The sequence below is a fragment of the Cryptomeria japonica genome, chromosome 3 (genome assembly GCF_030272615.1).
Source record: "Cryptomeria japonica chromosome 3, Sugi_1.0, whole genome shotgun sequence".
In the NCBI taxonomy this organism is placed as follows: domain Eukaryota; kingdom Viridiplantae; phylum Streptophyta; class Pinopsida; order Cupressales; family Cupressaceae; genus Cryptomeria; species Cryptomeria japonica.
Genome location: NC_081407.1, coordinates 639,452,500 through 639,469,713, shown reverse-complemented (window position 1 = coordinate 639,469,713; position 17,214 = coordinate 639,452,500). Strand labels below are relative to the sequence as shown.

The 17,214-nt window shown below is 36.3% G+C and overlaps 1 protein-coding gene across 2 annotated transcripts in view; it reads left to right on the top strand.

Moving 5' to 3' along the window:
- The window catches only part of LOC131050148 (uncharacterized), a 79,777-nt gene extending 62,848 nt beyond the window's left edge, over nucleotides 1–16,929 (top strand). The window contains exon 3 of one of the 2 annotated variants that reach the window (XM_057984332.2): nucleotides 16,355–16,929. In XM_057984332.2, the coding sequence (XP_057840315.1) occupies nucleotides 16,355–16,635 (281 nt within the window). In that variant the 3' untranslated portion in view covers nucleotides 16,636–16,929. Of the gene's footprint in view, nucleotides 1–16,333 lie in introns of both variants that reach the window. The other variant, XM_057984324.2, reaches the window with a different exon arrangement.
- The last annotated feature ends 285 nt before the right edge of the window (nucleotides 16,930–17,214 follow it).

The following is a 17,214-nucleotide window of genomic DNA, read 5'->3' as shown; positions in this document are numbered from 1 at the left end:
TTCTCCATCGATCTAATCTTGAAAAGGGGACATAACATCTTCCAACTTTGAAATCTCATGCTTATCCACTCTTTGATCTTCATCCAAACAACACAGTAGTGTTCCCTTGTCTTCATGGATTGTTAAAGTTTATGACTTATCTATACTAATGTTGTCTAAAAGTTCTTAATCCATTTGTTCTGATTTTATAAGAAAATTCTCATTTAAATTTTTTTGTTTTCCTAAAATATTGCCCAGCTTCTTTAAATAATAAATCCCTTGTCCCACGAAACAATATTTAGACATTTTCAAGGTCTTAAGAAACTCTTTTCTTTGTTCCAAAGATGCATGGCATAATCCACGCCATCTTTCTATTCTTCTTCTCTTCTCCCTGACATAGATCAAGATTTTTCCTCAAAACCATTTGTTTGAAGTTACTGATTTCCCCCATTATCTTCTCATTGTTTTTCTTCTTTTTTTTGTATGCTTTTCTTCCTTCATCATTAGGTGCAACCCCAATGGGGAAATCTTTTTTTTTCTTATGACATTTCCTCACCCCTAGCTTAATCTCTTTAATCATTAGTCTCTCATCTTGAACTACTGCCCATCACCCTCCATTGGGAAATAACTTGTCGTATCACTGCAAAATCTTGAAGGCTCTGATATAAGAATGATGCTGTCCATGCACTGGCTTGTTCTTCATAGCATACATCTTTAACAAGAACAATCATACTCCCCAAGGAAGACAACTTTGTCATCTTTCCTCTCTTCTTCCTCAAGTATATATCTTCTCACCCATAAACATATTGAGGCACTTTATTCTAAAAGTTGAAACTGTAAACCAGCTAAAACAAAACATTTTCTAAATATATAGAAAATATTTCAATGTGGAGAGTTGGATACTTCAGATATCAAACAGATTTATTTTGCATTAAGGTAAGGGCATTGACTTATGCCCCTAAATTTTAAAAACTTTTTGGTTTGCTTCATATCCCACCAATAGTGTCCTGTACTAACGAGGGAGTGAACTTGTAAGCTATTGAATAATATTGAGTCTTTTTGTTCAATTTAACATTTATTGTAAGATCAAGTTCGCCGGACATAGAACTGCTGCTAAAAATTCTCTGAGTAGCAACTTGAGAATCAGAACGTGAGCTATCCACTATAGGAGGAAGAACTTGAAGAGAGAGTCAGGGTTTGATCTACCATCTCAATAGGAGAAGTGGGCACAATGGATGTCTGATATTGAGATGTAAACTGATTCCGTCAAGGTAGGGGTTCCAGTTAAGGACTGCCTAAACTTGCAGCCTAAATACCTCGTTTTAGTACAAACAAATTTATCTCTGAACATGAAAAAAATGAAAATTTATATATTTTATTTAACATTATTGCACCTTCTGGTTACCACATATAAATCAGTCTCCAACGTACAAAACAACTTACATAAAGTACCTGGGCATAAGCTCACAGTCATTGTCAAGAACACTCCAACATGATACCAACGTTGCTGTTGCAGATGAGACCAAAGAAATACTCCTACAATGAAAGAAGCTCCTTCCAGCTGAGGATGATCCTGCCAGACTTGCTGCAGCTGTTTGGGCTACCAATCAAAATCAGGTTTCATTTGTGAATTTTGTCAAAAGCATTGTTCCCATTTCATCTGCCTCCAGCAAGGTCTTCCTTTTTTGTCTCTTTACTAAGCACTTCTGGACTACAGTAATACACTAGCCCTGCACATATGGACACATGAAATCCCTTTAAATGGCCCACACCCCACTTTTGCTGCATTCCTCTTCCTTGGCCTTTTCTGAAAAAATAAATTACTTTTATCACCCCTCTCCTTCCCATGCAGCCTTATTTTGGCTTGGAATTTCTGTACTATATGGACAAAATTGCCTTCGCTGTGGCTATAAATGCTCACTCTTCTTCTGTCATGTGGTCTTTATTGCTTTCCTTTCGCACCCAGACAAAAGTGTCTCTTATCCCCTCCACATTCTGTTCCATTTGATCCCTAAATGTTTTTGTTCCAATCGATCCATAAAATGTTCTGTTATGCCTTTCTAATCGTCAATTCTCTTTTCAGTTTTTTTGGTTTTGTCTCCTGCCAAAATACAAGTGAATTGAGTTGCTATTTATGGTTGCCCTCTTCTTTCTCTCCAACATATGGTTTTAATCTGTCCATCCCCTGTTATATACACAAGCTGCATGTGGAAATTAAATGACACTATTGGAATCATGGATGAAGTTAAGCGTTTGAGAATGATCAGAAGACAAAGTCAGGGTAGTTATTCCTTTATTTATTTATGTTTTCATTTTATTTTTATGGTGATGAGGATTGTTGCATGCTGAGGATGCTCCTGCATCAGATACTCTGGGTAAGAATTTTGTGACTTTAATGCTCACCAACATAGGCTGAGTGGTAGAACCATTCTTTTGGCCAACTACCATGGCCATGGTGTTCCTTTCCACCATTTCAAGTGTGACCGCTTTTGTCTCCTTCCTTTCTATCTCCTCTTGATTATATTCTAATTCCTTCAACTTTTCTTTTCTCATCTCATTTCGGAGACTACTATTAGACTATAAGTCTTATCACCAAAATCTGTGTACAGCTTTCACCTCTTCATACTTGTGCACTACACTTGGCACATGCTTGTCTCTAAATATCCTTAGGAGGAATTTATTTTTCTACATTATTCTTGCTTTTCAAAAATGACTGTAGTTGTTTAAAGAACAATTTATCCTCTACACCTTGCTCTAGGTGCTCCTATAGCAACACTTTTCCTTTCACCCCACATATGTAGTTTTGAAAAGCCGCAACTTTTTCAGCTATTTATGCTGGATCAATACCCTCATCTGCGTTCTCTTGGACTGAACTAAACTTCAACTTATTTCTGTCATCTTCTCATTGCCTTCACTTATCCCGTTAGGCACTGCAGGCATGCTCTGCATGAAGTTATCTACACTTTATTGCTTGTATATGAACAAAGCAATTTTGAACACTTCTTTGTCATCATCTGTACAATGTTGTAACACCATTTGCACCCTTTATTATTTCTGAATGATGTGTCACCAATTGAACTACGTCTTCCTCTACCATATTTTCCTCCCCCTCTTGGTAGATATGTTCCTTCTCTAGATAGCCAGTCTTGTGAAGTACTTAATCAGCTCCTTGCAAATCTTGATTCTTCTAGTGCCTTGCATATTTTCATCTCTATAAAATTGTGCAACACCTCTTGCTGTACTCTATTGGTTTCTAGATAGTTTCTCCTCAGATTTTAAGCTATATTGATATGCCTCATCCATAGTACCATCTTTGATTATAATTAATTCAATGTAGAGCTGAAATCTTAGGCCATAGAGGTATATAGCAGCTGCTTTATTTTTTTTTCAGTGTACTGTTGTACAAACAACTCCTGCTGTCGCAGATTTTGAAATTATTTAAACTTTTGTTGGTGGTCTAAGGGCAAGAACTTTGCCTTAAGATCTTTTAGCATCTTAGGCCATAACCTTAATTGAAAAGAGCAAAGAACAAAACAGGAAAAAATAGCTGAATGACTTGCTGCATACTTTTATTCATTTGATGATACAGATAAATAGATACAGTAACCTCCGGTAACCTCAACAGTTATGCTATAATTCTGTTGTGGAATTTGCTGATAAACTAATATGACTGACAGCAAACTAAGACTAAAGAAAACGAACTGCACTTAACATTCAACAACCTGGACACATCTACAGTTTTTTATTTCTATGTTCATCCTGAATGAAATTCATTTATTAGTTATTCTACATTTCCTCTTAAGGAATAACTGAATTTTGATGATTTCCTAACATATCTCTATGTAGTAAAAAACTGACTAACAACATAAAACAAACTAGTATGTTAGGTAGAAGCTATCCTTTGAAAACAGTTCTTGGACCAGTAAAACTTCTTCAAGCTGCTCCCCAAGTATAGTTGCTCAGCTATCATCCAAGTTCCCAACATCATTGGACACCATTGGCACATGAAGTGTTTCGTCACCTTCATAAAGGTATGATGCTGAATTTTCAGGTTTCATGTAAACCATTAGACACCAACCTTCACATGTATGTCTCATAACCTCAATGAGGTATAGTTTCTCCAATCCACAAGTACCTCAGATTATTGAGCATATAACTATTCTCTACTGCATGCTTCCTTGTCTTCAAAGTGTTGGCCTCTTCAAAATAAAACAAGTTCTTCAACAATTATATTTACTATCAACATTTGGTGGTTCCTCAACAACAATTATATCTACTAATTCTTTAATTTTCTCTTTGGGAAGGTCACTTGCATGAATTTTACAATTAATTGCAGTATGACCCGTTTTCTCATAGTTGTAACACTCAATCTAATTCTTGCCTGAGATTCTCTTTCCTATCCTTTTCTTTGAGTATAATAAAATCTCTTGCTGAGTATCTCCTCCAGAATTCCCTGGAGTTGCTCTCTTTTCTTCAACTAAGAGCATTTAAATCACATCTTCTAAAGTCTATGAAGGATGATTGAGAGTAAAAATAGCATTGCTATATTTTGAAGGCAAACTATTTAACAAGATAGTTTTAGCATTTGTAGGTACTACTGTGCTATTCACTATACCCCTTCAATTTGTTTTCATCAATTGCATTTGTATTTTCACCTTCCCTGTGAAAATCATGACCATTAAATTTTTCTATTGGTGTTTCCATTTTGTGTTGGAAAACAAAAAAAAATACTTTATGAACATATCGCAATGGAAGGATTTGCAGCAGCAATAGGGGCTTTAGCGACCTTTTTGGACTTTGTACTCTTTTTCTTCCTCTAGCAGCCATCAACCACAGGTAGTTCTCTGCAATATTTTAGATATCTACCAAAAGGTCCACGCAGCAGCTGTAATATCCCCAAATAGGGGTGATAAAAACAAAGACAAAATTTTGCAAACTAGGGCACAACTGATAAAAGAAAACAACTCTGCAAACTAGGGCATAAATCTGGAATGAACTTGCACATGATTACATCTCAGATTTATGCCAGTTTTCAGATCAGATTTAGGACCAAAAGCAGAAATTTCTGTTTTTTATTATACTCAGAAATTATTACAAAATAACCCTTGTAATAGCCCAGAATTTTCCGAAAAACATGTCTGATTTTCCCTAATTTTTTTCTGAGTTATAGACAGGAAAATAGATAGATTTAGGCACAAGAATACCTCAGATTTATTTTTGAATTTTATCAAACCCAAGCCATCCCTCAAACAAGCACTAGGCTCTTAAAGAGACCAGCAAATAAACTGATGTAGCTGTTCCTTTGCAGCCGTCCCAAAAAGGTGCTCAGAAAGTGACAATGTACAGCTGTAGACGTTCACCAATCTGAATTTTCAATGCTGGTGTCTTCCTCTAATTGGCCTCCAACCTGATAAAGACTTGCAGCCCAAAATTTACAATGTGCTAGGGTTTCACAAACCGGAGTTATTCTATTGAAACACACTCTTTCAAATTAGGGAGAGCCCGTGTGTCTCAACAAAACTAGGGATACTCAAGGGTTTGAATCCTCAAGCCAAGTTGCAGCAGCAATAAGTAGAAAACTTCATCACATAATGATCTCAAAATGAGCCCTTAGGATGTTTTATAAGAACTTATAAAAAGATGGAATAATCTCTACCCTTGATAGTCCACCTCTTAATTCAAGGCTCGAAAATAAAAACCTAAAATGTGCACCAATAAGAACTCTTGAAGGTAGGTGTCCACCTTGGCTTTTGTCACATGTTTTAATTAACTCACTTCAGTACATAAAAAAGGGGACAACTTAAGTCCCTTGGGCAGACATCATTTAAAATTGCCTAAAAAAGTTGTGCCTAACTTAAAATAACTTAGTCTCTGAAATCGAGTTCACTTAAGTTGTATCAAAAGACATACACTCAACTTAAAATTAGAAATTAGAACAAACCAAGGACTCCATATTTTACCCAATGATGCTCGATGTCCTCTTCCACTTGGGTAATCCAAGGAAATGATGGCCAAACTACTTCTAAGCATCTTGATTTGAGTTGAGGACATTACAGTCCTCTCAACCCAAAGAATGCTTGTCCTCAAGCATTTGAAGACTAGGATGCTTAAGAATCTGCTCTCCTTCCCATGTTGCATCCTCTAAGGGCAAGTTTTTTTCATTTGATAAGATATTCATAAATTACCTTATTCCTCAATCTTTTCTCCCTTGTAAACTTGTTTCTGGAATAAGTATCAATTTACCCTTTTCATCCATTGGAGGCAATTGTGTTGAAGGTATAACATGCTGTCAAAGTACCTTTTTGAAGCATGACACATAGAATACATTATGAATCTTGCTGGTAAATTGTAGCTTCAACTCATATGCCACCTCTCTTATTCTCTTACTCACCTTGAAAGACCCATAAAATCTGGGTTTAAACTTTTCCACCCCACTTATCTTCAATGAAGATTGTCTATAAGGTTGAAGACGCACAAATACGAAGTCTCCCACCTCAAAAAACTTCTCAACTCGATGGCTATCATCATATTTTTTCTGTTGTTCTTGTGCAATCTAAACATTCTCCTTGAGTGCTTTGAGGATATCTTGATTTTCTTTAGCCCACTCAAGAGCTTTTGGAGCTCTAGAATTAGAAAAGACCAAATCCACAAATGTAGAAGCTTCATAACCATACAAAGATTTGAAAGGAGCCATGCCAATGCTCACATGATATGTAGTGTTGTAACAAAATTCTGCCAAATGTAACCATGTTGCCCATGCTTTTTGCTGACTCAAAACATAGTTCCTCAAGTAACTTTGAAGCCACTTGTTTACAATTTCAGTTTGACCATCTGTTTGAGGATAATAACTAGTACTATGGTCAAGTTCCGTTCCGGCCAATTTCATCAATTCTTGCCAAAAAGTGCTGATGACTATGCGGTCTCTATCACTTAAAATCCTCTTTGGTACTCCATGAAGTCTAAAAACTTGGTCAAAACACAAACCAACAATTTGTGGTGCCTTAAATTTGAAAGGTAGAGGCATAAAATGAGCATATTTCGTAAGTTTGTCCACCACAACAAAAATACAGTCCTTACCATTCGCCTTAGGCAGCCCCGTAATAAAACCCATAGATATTTGCTCCCACTTTTGATTAGGAATAGGGAGTGGTTGTAGCAGCCCTGTTGGAAAACAAATTTCAGCCTTGTTTCTTTGGCACTCTAGACATTCTCTCATGTACTTAAGAACATCATCCTTCATACCCTTCCATGAAAATCTTTCACGATTGTACTTATATGTCTTCAAATAATCAGGGTGACCAGCAAATTGATTGTTATGAACAGCAACAAGAATTTTATGTTTAAACTCACTTTCGGACACTAGGTAGATTCTATCTTTGTAATAGATGATATCATTAATCACCTTGTACTTGTCATCTACAATTTTACCATCTAAAATATCGCAAGCATGCTTTTTTTTGGTATATTTTGCTAATATGTGATCCTTCCAAGTGGCTGAAATTTTTGAAAGTGACCAAAATGTAGGATTTCTAGACAATGCATTAGCAACAATATTATTTTTCCCCTTGACAATTTCAATATCAAAATCATACCCTTGTAGCTTACTTACCCAACGTTGCTGTCTTTCATTCAATCCTTTTTACTCCATGAAATACCTGAGGCAATTATGATCAGTCCTCACTATAAACTTGGTGGCCACAAGGTATTGGTGAAACTTTTCAAGTGCGTGCATGATTGCCAACATCTCCTTATCATCCATCCAAACAAAACCATCCTTCTTGGTCAAATTTGTCAAAGGAGCGGTTAATGAAGAAAAGCCCTTTACAAACCATCTATAGTATGTTCATAGATCAATGGAGCCCCTCAATTGTGACACATTCTTCGGTGGTGGCCAATCAAGTATGGCCCAAATCTTCTCCCTATGTGCCTTCACTCCACCATTCCCATTGACATATCCAAGATACAATAGCTCGGTCATGCTGAACTCACACTTAGAAGCTTTTGCAAACAGGGAATTATTTGCCAAAATACTCAATACCTCATCAAGGTGCCGAAGATGCTCCTCCCACGTCTAGCTATATACTAGGATGTCATCAAAGAAAACCAACACAAATTTCTGCAATTGCTTGTTGAACACATGGTTCATACAAGACTGAAATGTAGCCAAAGCATTTGATAATCCAAAGGGTATTACCAAATACTCAAAATATCCATAGTGACATTTGAATGTTGTTTTGTGCACATCTTGCTCCCGAAATCAAATTTGATGGTATCCTGATCGAAGGTCGATTTTGGAAAAATAGACCACTCCATGTAGCTCATCCAACAACTCATCAATACGCGAAATAGGATACTTGTTCTTGATGGTTTTCTTATTAAGTGCATGATAATCTATGCACATCCTCATATTACCATCCTCCTTCACCAAGACAATAGAAGAGAAAGGACTAGAATTGGGCTGTACATGTCTTGCATCCAACAACTCCCTAATAGTCTTCTCAATCTCATCCTTGAACTGCTTGGGATGACGGTAAGGATCTGTGACAACTGGCTTGCTATCCACAAGCTCAAGGACATGCTCAAAACCATGATTTGGAGGTAAACCATGTGGTAAATTTGAAAACACTAAGCCATGCTTGTCCAACAAGCCTTGTATCAACATGATATCCTTGTCCTATATCTTTGGACTTATCTGTAATAAAACACTGCACTATCCACTCAGTCTCTGAATGTTGAAAAATGTAATGTCCCCAAGTAAGTTTAACCATTTAAGACATCATAATTTGAACATTCTCAAAGCAAATAGAAATAGAAATAGAAATTAACATCACGATGGAGTTCAACGTAAAAACCTTACTACTAATGTAAGTCTCGAAAGGATTATGATCTTTAATAGGACACTTTGATACCTCAGCGTGACGACTCCTCAAGGTTTTGGATCCAAGCCCAGGCCTATTTTTGGGACGACACCCTCAAGGTCTTACATGGGTCGCTGATCTCTACCCATCTTGGGATAGACGCCCGATGGTTTTACACAAGCCTTTCCCTATTCATTCATACAACCTTCCGACTACATTCATATTAAGGATTAACAATTTGTTTTTGTTTTGTTTAATTGTTCTATCTTGTTCCTTTGCTAGTTACGGATAAGAGTTGGTATGATAAAGAATATATAGTTCTGGATTCCTAACCTTAAGATATATGAATTTCAACAATTTCTTATAAAGTCGTGACTCTAATAAGAAACACATCTTTATGTAGAGGCGTCTTCTATCGGTGATTAGTTATTATTGTAATGGTGGGAGTAAATTACATTAGCAACTTTATGTATAAACAACGATTTCCATGATAAACATGTGATCATCGATTACCATTTTGATCTTAGACTTCCTTAATATAGGTGCTGCCTTAATCTATGGTTTATTTAAAGGATGGGAAAGCAGACAGATCTGACATGTGTCAGATCTTGTCTGCCACTATATTGTTATATATTGTTTATTAATGTTTCTTTAGTCTTATTAGTTATTGTTGCCTTGTCAATATTACATTATGATTACCATGTAAATAAGAATATTAATATTATGCAATATTTAATGAACATGTATTATTAATGTAAATGTGTGTAATAATCCATTTATTATGTTTATGAAACTGATTACATAATACTATAGAGTTTCAGTCATAAACTCATACAATTATATAACTAATACGTAAGTATATTCAGATATCAATCACTATTATGGGGACATCACAAAATTTTTTCTCCATCCTCTTAGCTGAAACAACTCTAGGTGCATCTGAAGATAAGCCTCTCAATACCACTTTTTTACCATTCGTTGTAAAACTCAATTGCATAGTTTTGAAGTCTGTCAGATATGGACTTATAGAATGCAACCATTGAACTCCTAACACAAGATTAGTTTCCTCAATGTCAATCAAATAAAAGTCCTCAATAAGGGTGTAATTACCCAATGCCATGCTCAATTGTGGAACAAGATTTGCACAACGCAATGTGCCATTTGCTGTCCTCACACGGAAACCTTCATGTTCCTCCACTTTCGAACCCCTCTTTTTCACATAGGACACATCAATGAAGTTGTGGGTAGCCCCACTATCAATTAATACAAGAATCCGTTGTCCCTGCACAACACCATTAACTCTGAAAGCACGATAATGAGGAGCAATTGCACCCTCCATTTGTGGCAAATCATCCTAATGCTTGTCTTTGCCTAACTCTCCATCCATATTCTCTTGTTGCTCATCACAAACTTGTGTCTCCTTATCACTGGGCTCCTCAAAGACCTCAATCTAGTGGGCTTTGCCCCCACTCTTACACCTATGTCTAGGTGTCCAAGGTTCACGACAATCAAAGCGAAGCCTCTTTCGTCTTAACTCATCCCTCAAATCATGAGATGTCCTACCAACTGACTTAGATATCTCTCTTGCTGGTCTAGTATATTTTGGTTCTTATCCTTCTTCTGCCGCCAATTCTACGGTGAGGACCTCTACGGAAATTTGCTAGGAAACCTAGCCTATGGTGTAGATAACTCCATATTCCTTGCTTGCTTAATAGCATCTTCCAAGGATGGCGGATCAAAAGCTTTGACCCAACCTCTGAGAGGTTCTGACAAACCTTCCATGAACGAAGAAATCAATCTCTTCTGTGACACATCAGTAACCATAACTGATAATCGCTGAAACTTTGAAACATATGCATCAAGTGTTCCAATCTGTCTCAACTGAGCCAACTATCTAGAACGTGCCTCTGAATCCTTACGGTCAAATCTCTCTATCAATGTAGCGCAAAACTGGTCATAAGAAACTATTGCACCATGTCCTTGTGTCACGAAACCATGATTCCACCACTCGTGCAGCCCTTTCAAGGTGAAGTACAAAAAATTTGATGGCATTAATCTCCCTCATCTGGTTCAAAGAAAGGTAGACGTCCAACTTTTGAATCCAAGCTATAGCCGTACACTTGAATGATCCATCAAATCTAGGTAAGGATAGTTGTCTCAACCTCTTTTGTAGCCCATAATTTTGCTTCTCGTGACTCATTGTTTCTGCTTTGGCTTTGTTGGTTTGGTGACCTCCAAGTAGTCTTTAAAAGAGAGCTGATTGAAAATCTTCCCCCAAAGCTTGATACTTAGCCAAAATCTCAACATCCTCATTGTCCTTTACAGGTTCCTTTTGCATAGGCTTATCTTCTTGTATAAAAGTGGGCATAAAATGTTTGGATTGTGACGAACCTATGGATTTGCTAGTAGAATGTTCCTTGTTTTTTGCAGCTTTGCTACTTTCTTCCCTTTCTGTATGCTCCAAAGTCCTTCCATATGCTGTGTTATGCGCCAACTGACTCAAGTAAAGGTTGTTTATCATTCAACAGTCTTATCATGTCTGAAAACATTTGTTTTGCTTCTTCATCACTTGATGATGGGGGTTGATCTGAACCCGCTATTACTCCTTTCTCTTTTCCCAAGCAATGACCACCTTTTCCATGCATGCAATCAACCCAAACAGGCTGCCAAGTCTTGCATCTCTGATACCATAGTATTAAATTTAAATAGGGGTGCTAAAAACAAAGACAAAATTCTGCAAACTAGGGCATAAATCTAGAATGAACCTGTACATGTTTACATCTCAGATTTATGTCAGTTTCAGATCAGATTTAGGACCAAAAGCAGAAATTTCTGTTTCTTATTATACTCATAAATTATTACAAAATAACCCTTGTAATAGCCCAAAATTTTCAGAAAAGCATGTCTGATTTTGCCTAATTTTTTTTTGAGTTGTAGACAGGAAAATAGATAGATTTAGGGACACGAATACCTTAGATTTATTTCTGAATTTTATCAAACTCTAGTTGTCCCTCAAACAGGCGCTAGGCTCCCAAATAGACCAGCAAATAGACTGATTTAGCTGTTCCTTTGTAGCCGTCCCAAAAAGGTGCTAAAAAATTGACAATCTACAGATGTAGATGTTCACCAATCTGAATTTTCAATGTTGGTATCTTCCTCTAATTGTCCTCCAACATGATAAATACTTGCAGCCCAAAATTTACAATGTGCTAGGGTTTCACAAACCGAAGTTATTCCACTGAAACACACTCTTCTAATTAGGGATAGCCCGTGTGCCTCATCGAAACCAGGGATACTCGTTTTGAATTTTCAAGCCAAGTTGCAGCAGCAATAAGCAAAATAATTCATCACAAAATGATCCCAAATGAGCCCTTAGGATGTTTTTAACAATTTTCAAAAAGATGAATCAATCTTTACCCTCGATAGTCCACCTCTTAATCCAAGGCTCCAAAATAAAAACCGAAAATGTGCACCAATAAGAACTCTTGAAGCTGGGCACCCACTTTGGCTTTTATCACATGTTTTAATTAAGTCACTTAAGTACATAAAAAAGGGACAACTTTAGTCCCTTGGTTAGGCATCACACTCATGCTAGAATTCTCTTAAGGAATTTGCTGGTAAACTAAATATGATTGACAATAAACTAAGACTAAAGACACTGGACTTAACAGTCAACAACTTGGACACTTCTTTATTTCCAGGTTCATCATAAATGAAATTCATTTATTATTAATTCTAACAACCTTAGCTTCTCCTTGCCTTGTCTTCTCTGTAATTGTTGAATGTTGTCCCACCATAAGGTAGCCCTTGACTCTCTAAGAATCATCCTCACCTCTCAAAGCTTACCATATCAAGCTACCTTTCAGGCTCAATCATCCAATCCACAAAGAAATCTAGGTTTTAAATCCCCTGTAAAATTTCGATATATCATCTTTGTTCTTTACTTGGTTATAACTTGAATTAATCTCTCCACGGGTTCTATCTTTAGCAAATTACTTATTACTTATTTAATATTTCACCTCATCGCAACTCTTTTCTTTTATACAGATGTACAAAAGAATTCACCAAAACACCTCTACGCATTTACAAGCCTGAGTTTTGGTAAACTTGCCTGTAGTACCAACAAGATTCCCATTGTGTAAGGGTAGGTTATCATGCGGCTGGTTAGTTTATTTTGGCTAGCAGCCAAATTTTGGGGGGCTAGTGGCCCTATAAATATTAAATTTTGTTGCTTATTTTTAAGCAATTGTATTAAATGGTATTCTTAACTATAATTGTTGTAAATAAACTTTGGAGAAAAAATTGGAGGCAAATTAAAAGGAGAGCTCAGAATTGTGAAAGCATGTCATTTTTCCCAATAATAAGTTGCTTCTCATTTCTAGCCCCCCCCCCCCCCCGCAGTTTTTCAAAGCTTACCCCATGTTCCCATGCTGCTGCTTATGAACAATTTCTGCTTAAATTTAAGCAGCTAGAGTGTACCCATGTAAATTTTTAATTAGGGGAAAAGGATAAATTGGAATCTTCCCTTATTTCAGTGAATTCAGTGGAGCATCTGCTGCTTAAAAATTGAAAGTAAGCTCTGAAAAAAGAGGGCCTGGAAATAAGAAGCAACTGCTTATTAGGAAAAATGACATGTGCTTTCATCATATTTTTCTTCTTCCTTTTAATTTGCCTTCAACTTTGCCTCCAAATCTTATTTGCAAGAAATATTATTAAGAATTTCATTTAAAAATACAATTTAAGAAGATTGCATAAAATTAAGTTGCAAATTTTACTATGCATGGGGCCATTAGCTCCACAAATTGATTTTAAAAAAGCTAAGCAGTTGCTGCTAGCCAAAATAAGCTAAGAAGCCGCATGGGGGCTCGCTCTTACCACATTTCCCCACCACATTTCCCCATGCAGCTGCTTAAGTGCAATTTCTGCTTTAATTTAAGAGACTCCAGTGTTCTCGTGCAAATCTTTAATTACAAGAAAAAGATAAATTGGAATTTTTCCCTATTTTAGTGGAGCAGACACTGCTTAAAAAATAAAAATAAGCTAGGGAAAAATGTCACATGGCTCCACAAAGTGTTTTCCCTCATTTTTATTTGCTTCCTACTATTTCTTCAAATTTTACTAGCAAAAATTACTATTAATAATTTCATTTAGAAGTGCTATTTAAGATGAATGATTAAAAATAAGCACCAAAATTTAATAATTATGGGGTCACCAGTGCCACAATTTGAAGCCTAACTAGGGGGACTTGCCCTTACTACCCCAAGTACCCATGTTGTTGCTTATGTACAACTTCTATAAATTGGAACCCTTCCCTATTTTAGTGGATCTGTTGCTTAAAATTTGAAAATATGTTTTGATAAAAAGAGGGGATTGGAAATAAGCAGCAATGAAAAAATGACACATGGCTTCACCATATTTTTCTTTCCCTTTTATTTGCCTTCAAATTTTATTTGCAAGAAATATTATTGAGAATTTCATCTAAAAATATCATTTAAGAGGGTTGCTTAAAAATAAGTAACAAGTTTTATTATCAATGGTACTACTAGCTCCACAAATTGTTGCACAAAAAGTTGAGCGATGGTTGCTAATCAAAATAATCTGCTCCACTAAAATAGGAGAAGACTCCACTTTATCTTTTTTCAGTGATTAAAATTTTTGCATCATAACACACCTACTTAAATTTAAGCAAAAAATGCAAATAAGGAGGCTACATGGGGACATGAGCAAGGGTAGGTCCACATGCAATTGCTTAGCTTATTTTGGCTAGCAGTTAGTTGCTCAACTTTTTTTTTTTTTAAAGTTAGTTGCTCAACTTATCGCTGCTTAGGATAGTAAAATTCTCTTAAATCATTTTGTAAATGAAATTATTAGTAATATTTGTTGCAAATTAAATTCAATAAGTAGTTGCTTATTTCTAGCTCCTCTTTTTTTCAAAGTTTAGGTTGGGGTCCCATGGAGGGGGGCTTTCTAAAAAATAGAGTTGGAGCCAACTTAAACATTTAAGCTCCTAAATTTAAAGATGTTGGGAGTCTCATCTTAAGTTTAAACTTCTAAATTTAAACAAGTTGATTGTAAAAAAAAATTAGTTTTCCCCCGAATTATCGACAAATGGCATAAAATATTCCTAAGCTGGTGGGGCAATTTCTAGCCCCACCCCATTTTCACGTGCTTAAAATTATAGGCTTAAAAAGTAGGGTCTCCTATTTTTTGGGAAAAAATTCTAAATAAGGTTGGGGTCCCATGGAGGGGGGCTTCCTAAAATATAGATTGGGTGCTACAAAGATTTTTTAAGAATTTTTTGAAGTGGGTGGTTCCATGAAATTGCTTAAAAAATTTAAGGTTCTAAGCTGCAGCCGTGAAAAATGAAATAATTTTTTTTTAATTTTTATTTTCCCTCTAAAATTTTTGGTGGGACTAATCTCAACTCTTTTCTGATTGCCAAGTGGCAAATAAAATTTCTAACCCCCTGTCCCCATGCGGCTGTTTAAGTGCATTATCTGCTTAAATTTAAGCAGCTGATGTGTCCCCATGCAAATTTTTATTTAGGGGAATTGGATAAATTGGAATCTCTCCCTATTTTAGTGGAGCAGCTGCTGCTTAGAAATTAAAAATAAGCTTTGAAAAAAAGGGGGGGGGGCTGAAAATAAGCAGCAACTGCTTATTGAGAAAAATGATATGTGGCTCCACAAATTTCTTTCCCTCCTTTTTATTTGCCTCCAATATTTTCTCCGAAATTTACTCCAAAATTATTACATACATTTTTTCATCTAAAACTAAAATTTAAGGTAATTGCTTCAAAGATGAGCAGTAAAATTAAATATCCATGGGGCCACCAGCTATATAAATTGCTCCTAAAAATATTGAGCAGTGGCTGCTAACAAAAATAAGCTTAGCAGCGGCATGGGGACCTGCCCTAAGCTCCCCACCCCATTTTCATAGGCTCAAAAATAGAAGCCTAAAAAGTTAGGAGCTTCTATTTTTAGAAGTAGATTTCAAATAATCCAGTAGTCCAATTTTTTTTTTCTTCATTGGACCACCTCTTCCTTAAAAATAGAGCTTAAGCCCCTCCAATGGGACCCCTACCTAATCCCCTAGCAGAATTTTTTTTTTTTCATGGGACCACCTCTTCCTTAAAAATAGAGCTTAAGCCCCTTATGGTACCCTGCCTTATTTTCAACTTGGGGTCCACTAAAATAGGGAAAGATCAATTTATATTTTTCTCCTAATTAAAGTTTACATGGGAACACTCTAGTTACTTAAATTTTAAGCAGAATATGTTCATAAGCAGCTGAATGAGGACATGTGGGAGCCCAATGGGAACATGGGGGAGTAGGTTTGCCAATTAGACATATAGTCTTACACTTGGTCTTAACCCATGTAAAGACTGGAACGGAATTTATCAGATTCTTGATAAGTTTCCATGCTTTTTAAGCAGTTACAAATTTCGATATTACTGATGAATGTTTCCCTTACCATACACAACGCTTGAATTGCAGATGACATATTTGGTGTTGCAGAGAAATGGAGCACCGGAGAAGGTGATCGTATCGAGTATTTATTCAGAAGTTTTTCTCCGAATGAAGTTGGGACTCGTGAAGTATTTGAACCCGATGAGGGTTTTTATATTATGGGATATTCGAGGCAACTTCCATCGCCCAAGCAATGGGCTGGAATGAGGGTGTATGTACATCTAACGATGTCGCAGTTTTTGAAAGGGGAAGAACACCTCTCAGTGTTGAAAGGTGCTGCTCTGCCTATTGCCCAGCTGCTGCCTACCGATCAGTCTGGGATTACCTAATGGAAATGTATTATCGGTGTTTTGGTTTTCCATTTGTGAATACTTATACCTCAAAGCAATAGAAAATCTCTGCTTTTATTTTGCTGTGCAATTTTGAAACTCTACAAAGTGCGTTAACTTTACAAATATATGTCAATATCCCTCAGTATAATGTTACAGTTGGTCTTTGATTGTCTGAAAACTGCTGCCTAATTGATGAACAGGGTGAGTTGGTCCCCTATATTGTACAAATGCAGACAAGCTTATAATTACAGTGTCTTTCAACTTTTTTATTGACAATCTCCTTTTGAGCTTGATTGGTAGATAGAAAAGAAATTAGCTGTAAGTTCCTCCGTTTTTGTTTCTTGGCATCGATTTACTATGGTTGTTATTTCCAAATTTTGTTGGGGAAAGTACAGAGAGTTATTGGCGGCTGCTGGAAGCTTCAATTTTGTGGAAAGAGGCCAAGTTGTACATTTTCTGAAGTGGCAACGTCAAAGAAAGGAAGTTTATCATAAAAATTATCAGTATTTGATACGACTTCCAAGACTAGCAGTAAATATTAAAACACTTAAATCCTCGAGATTTTTTCATTTTTAG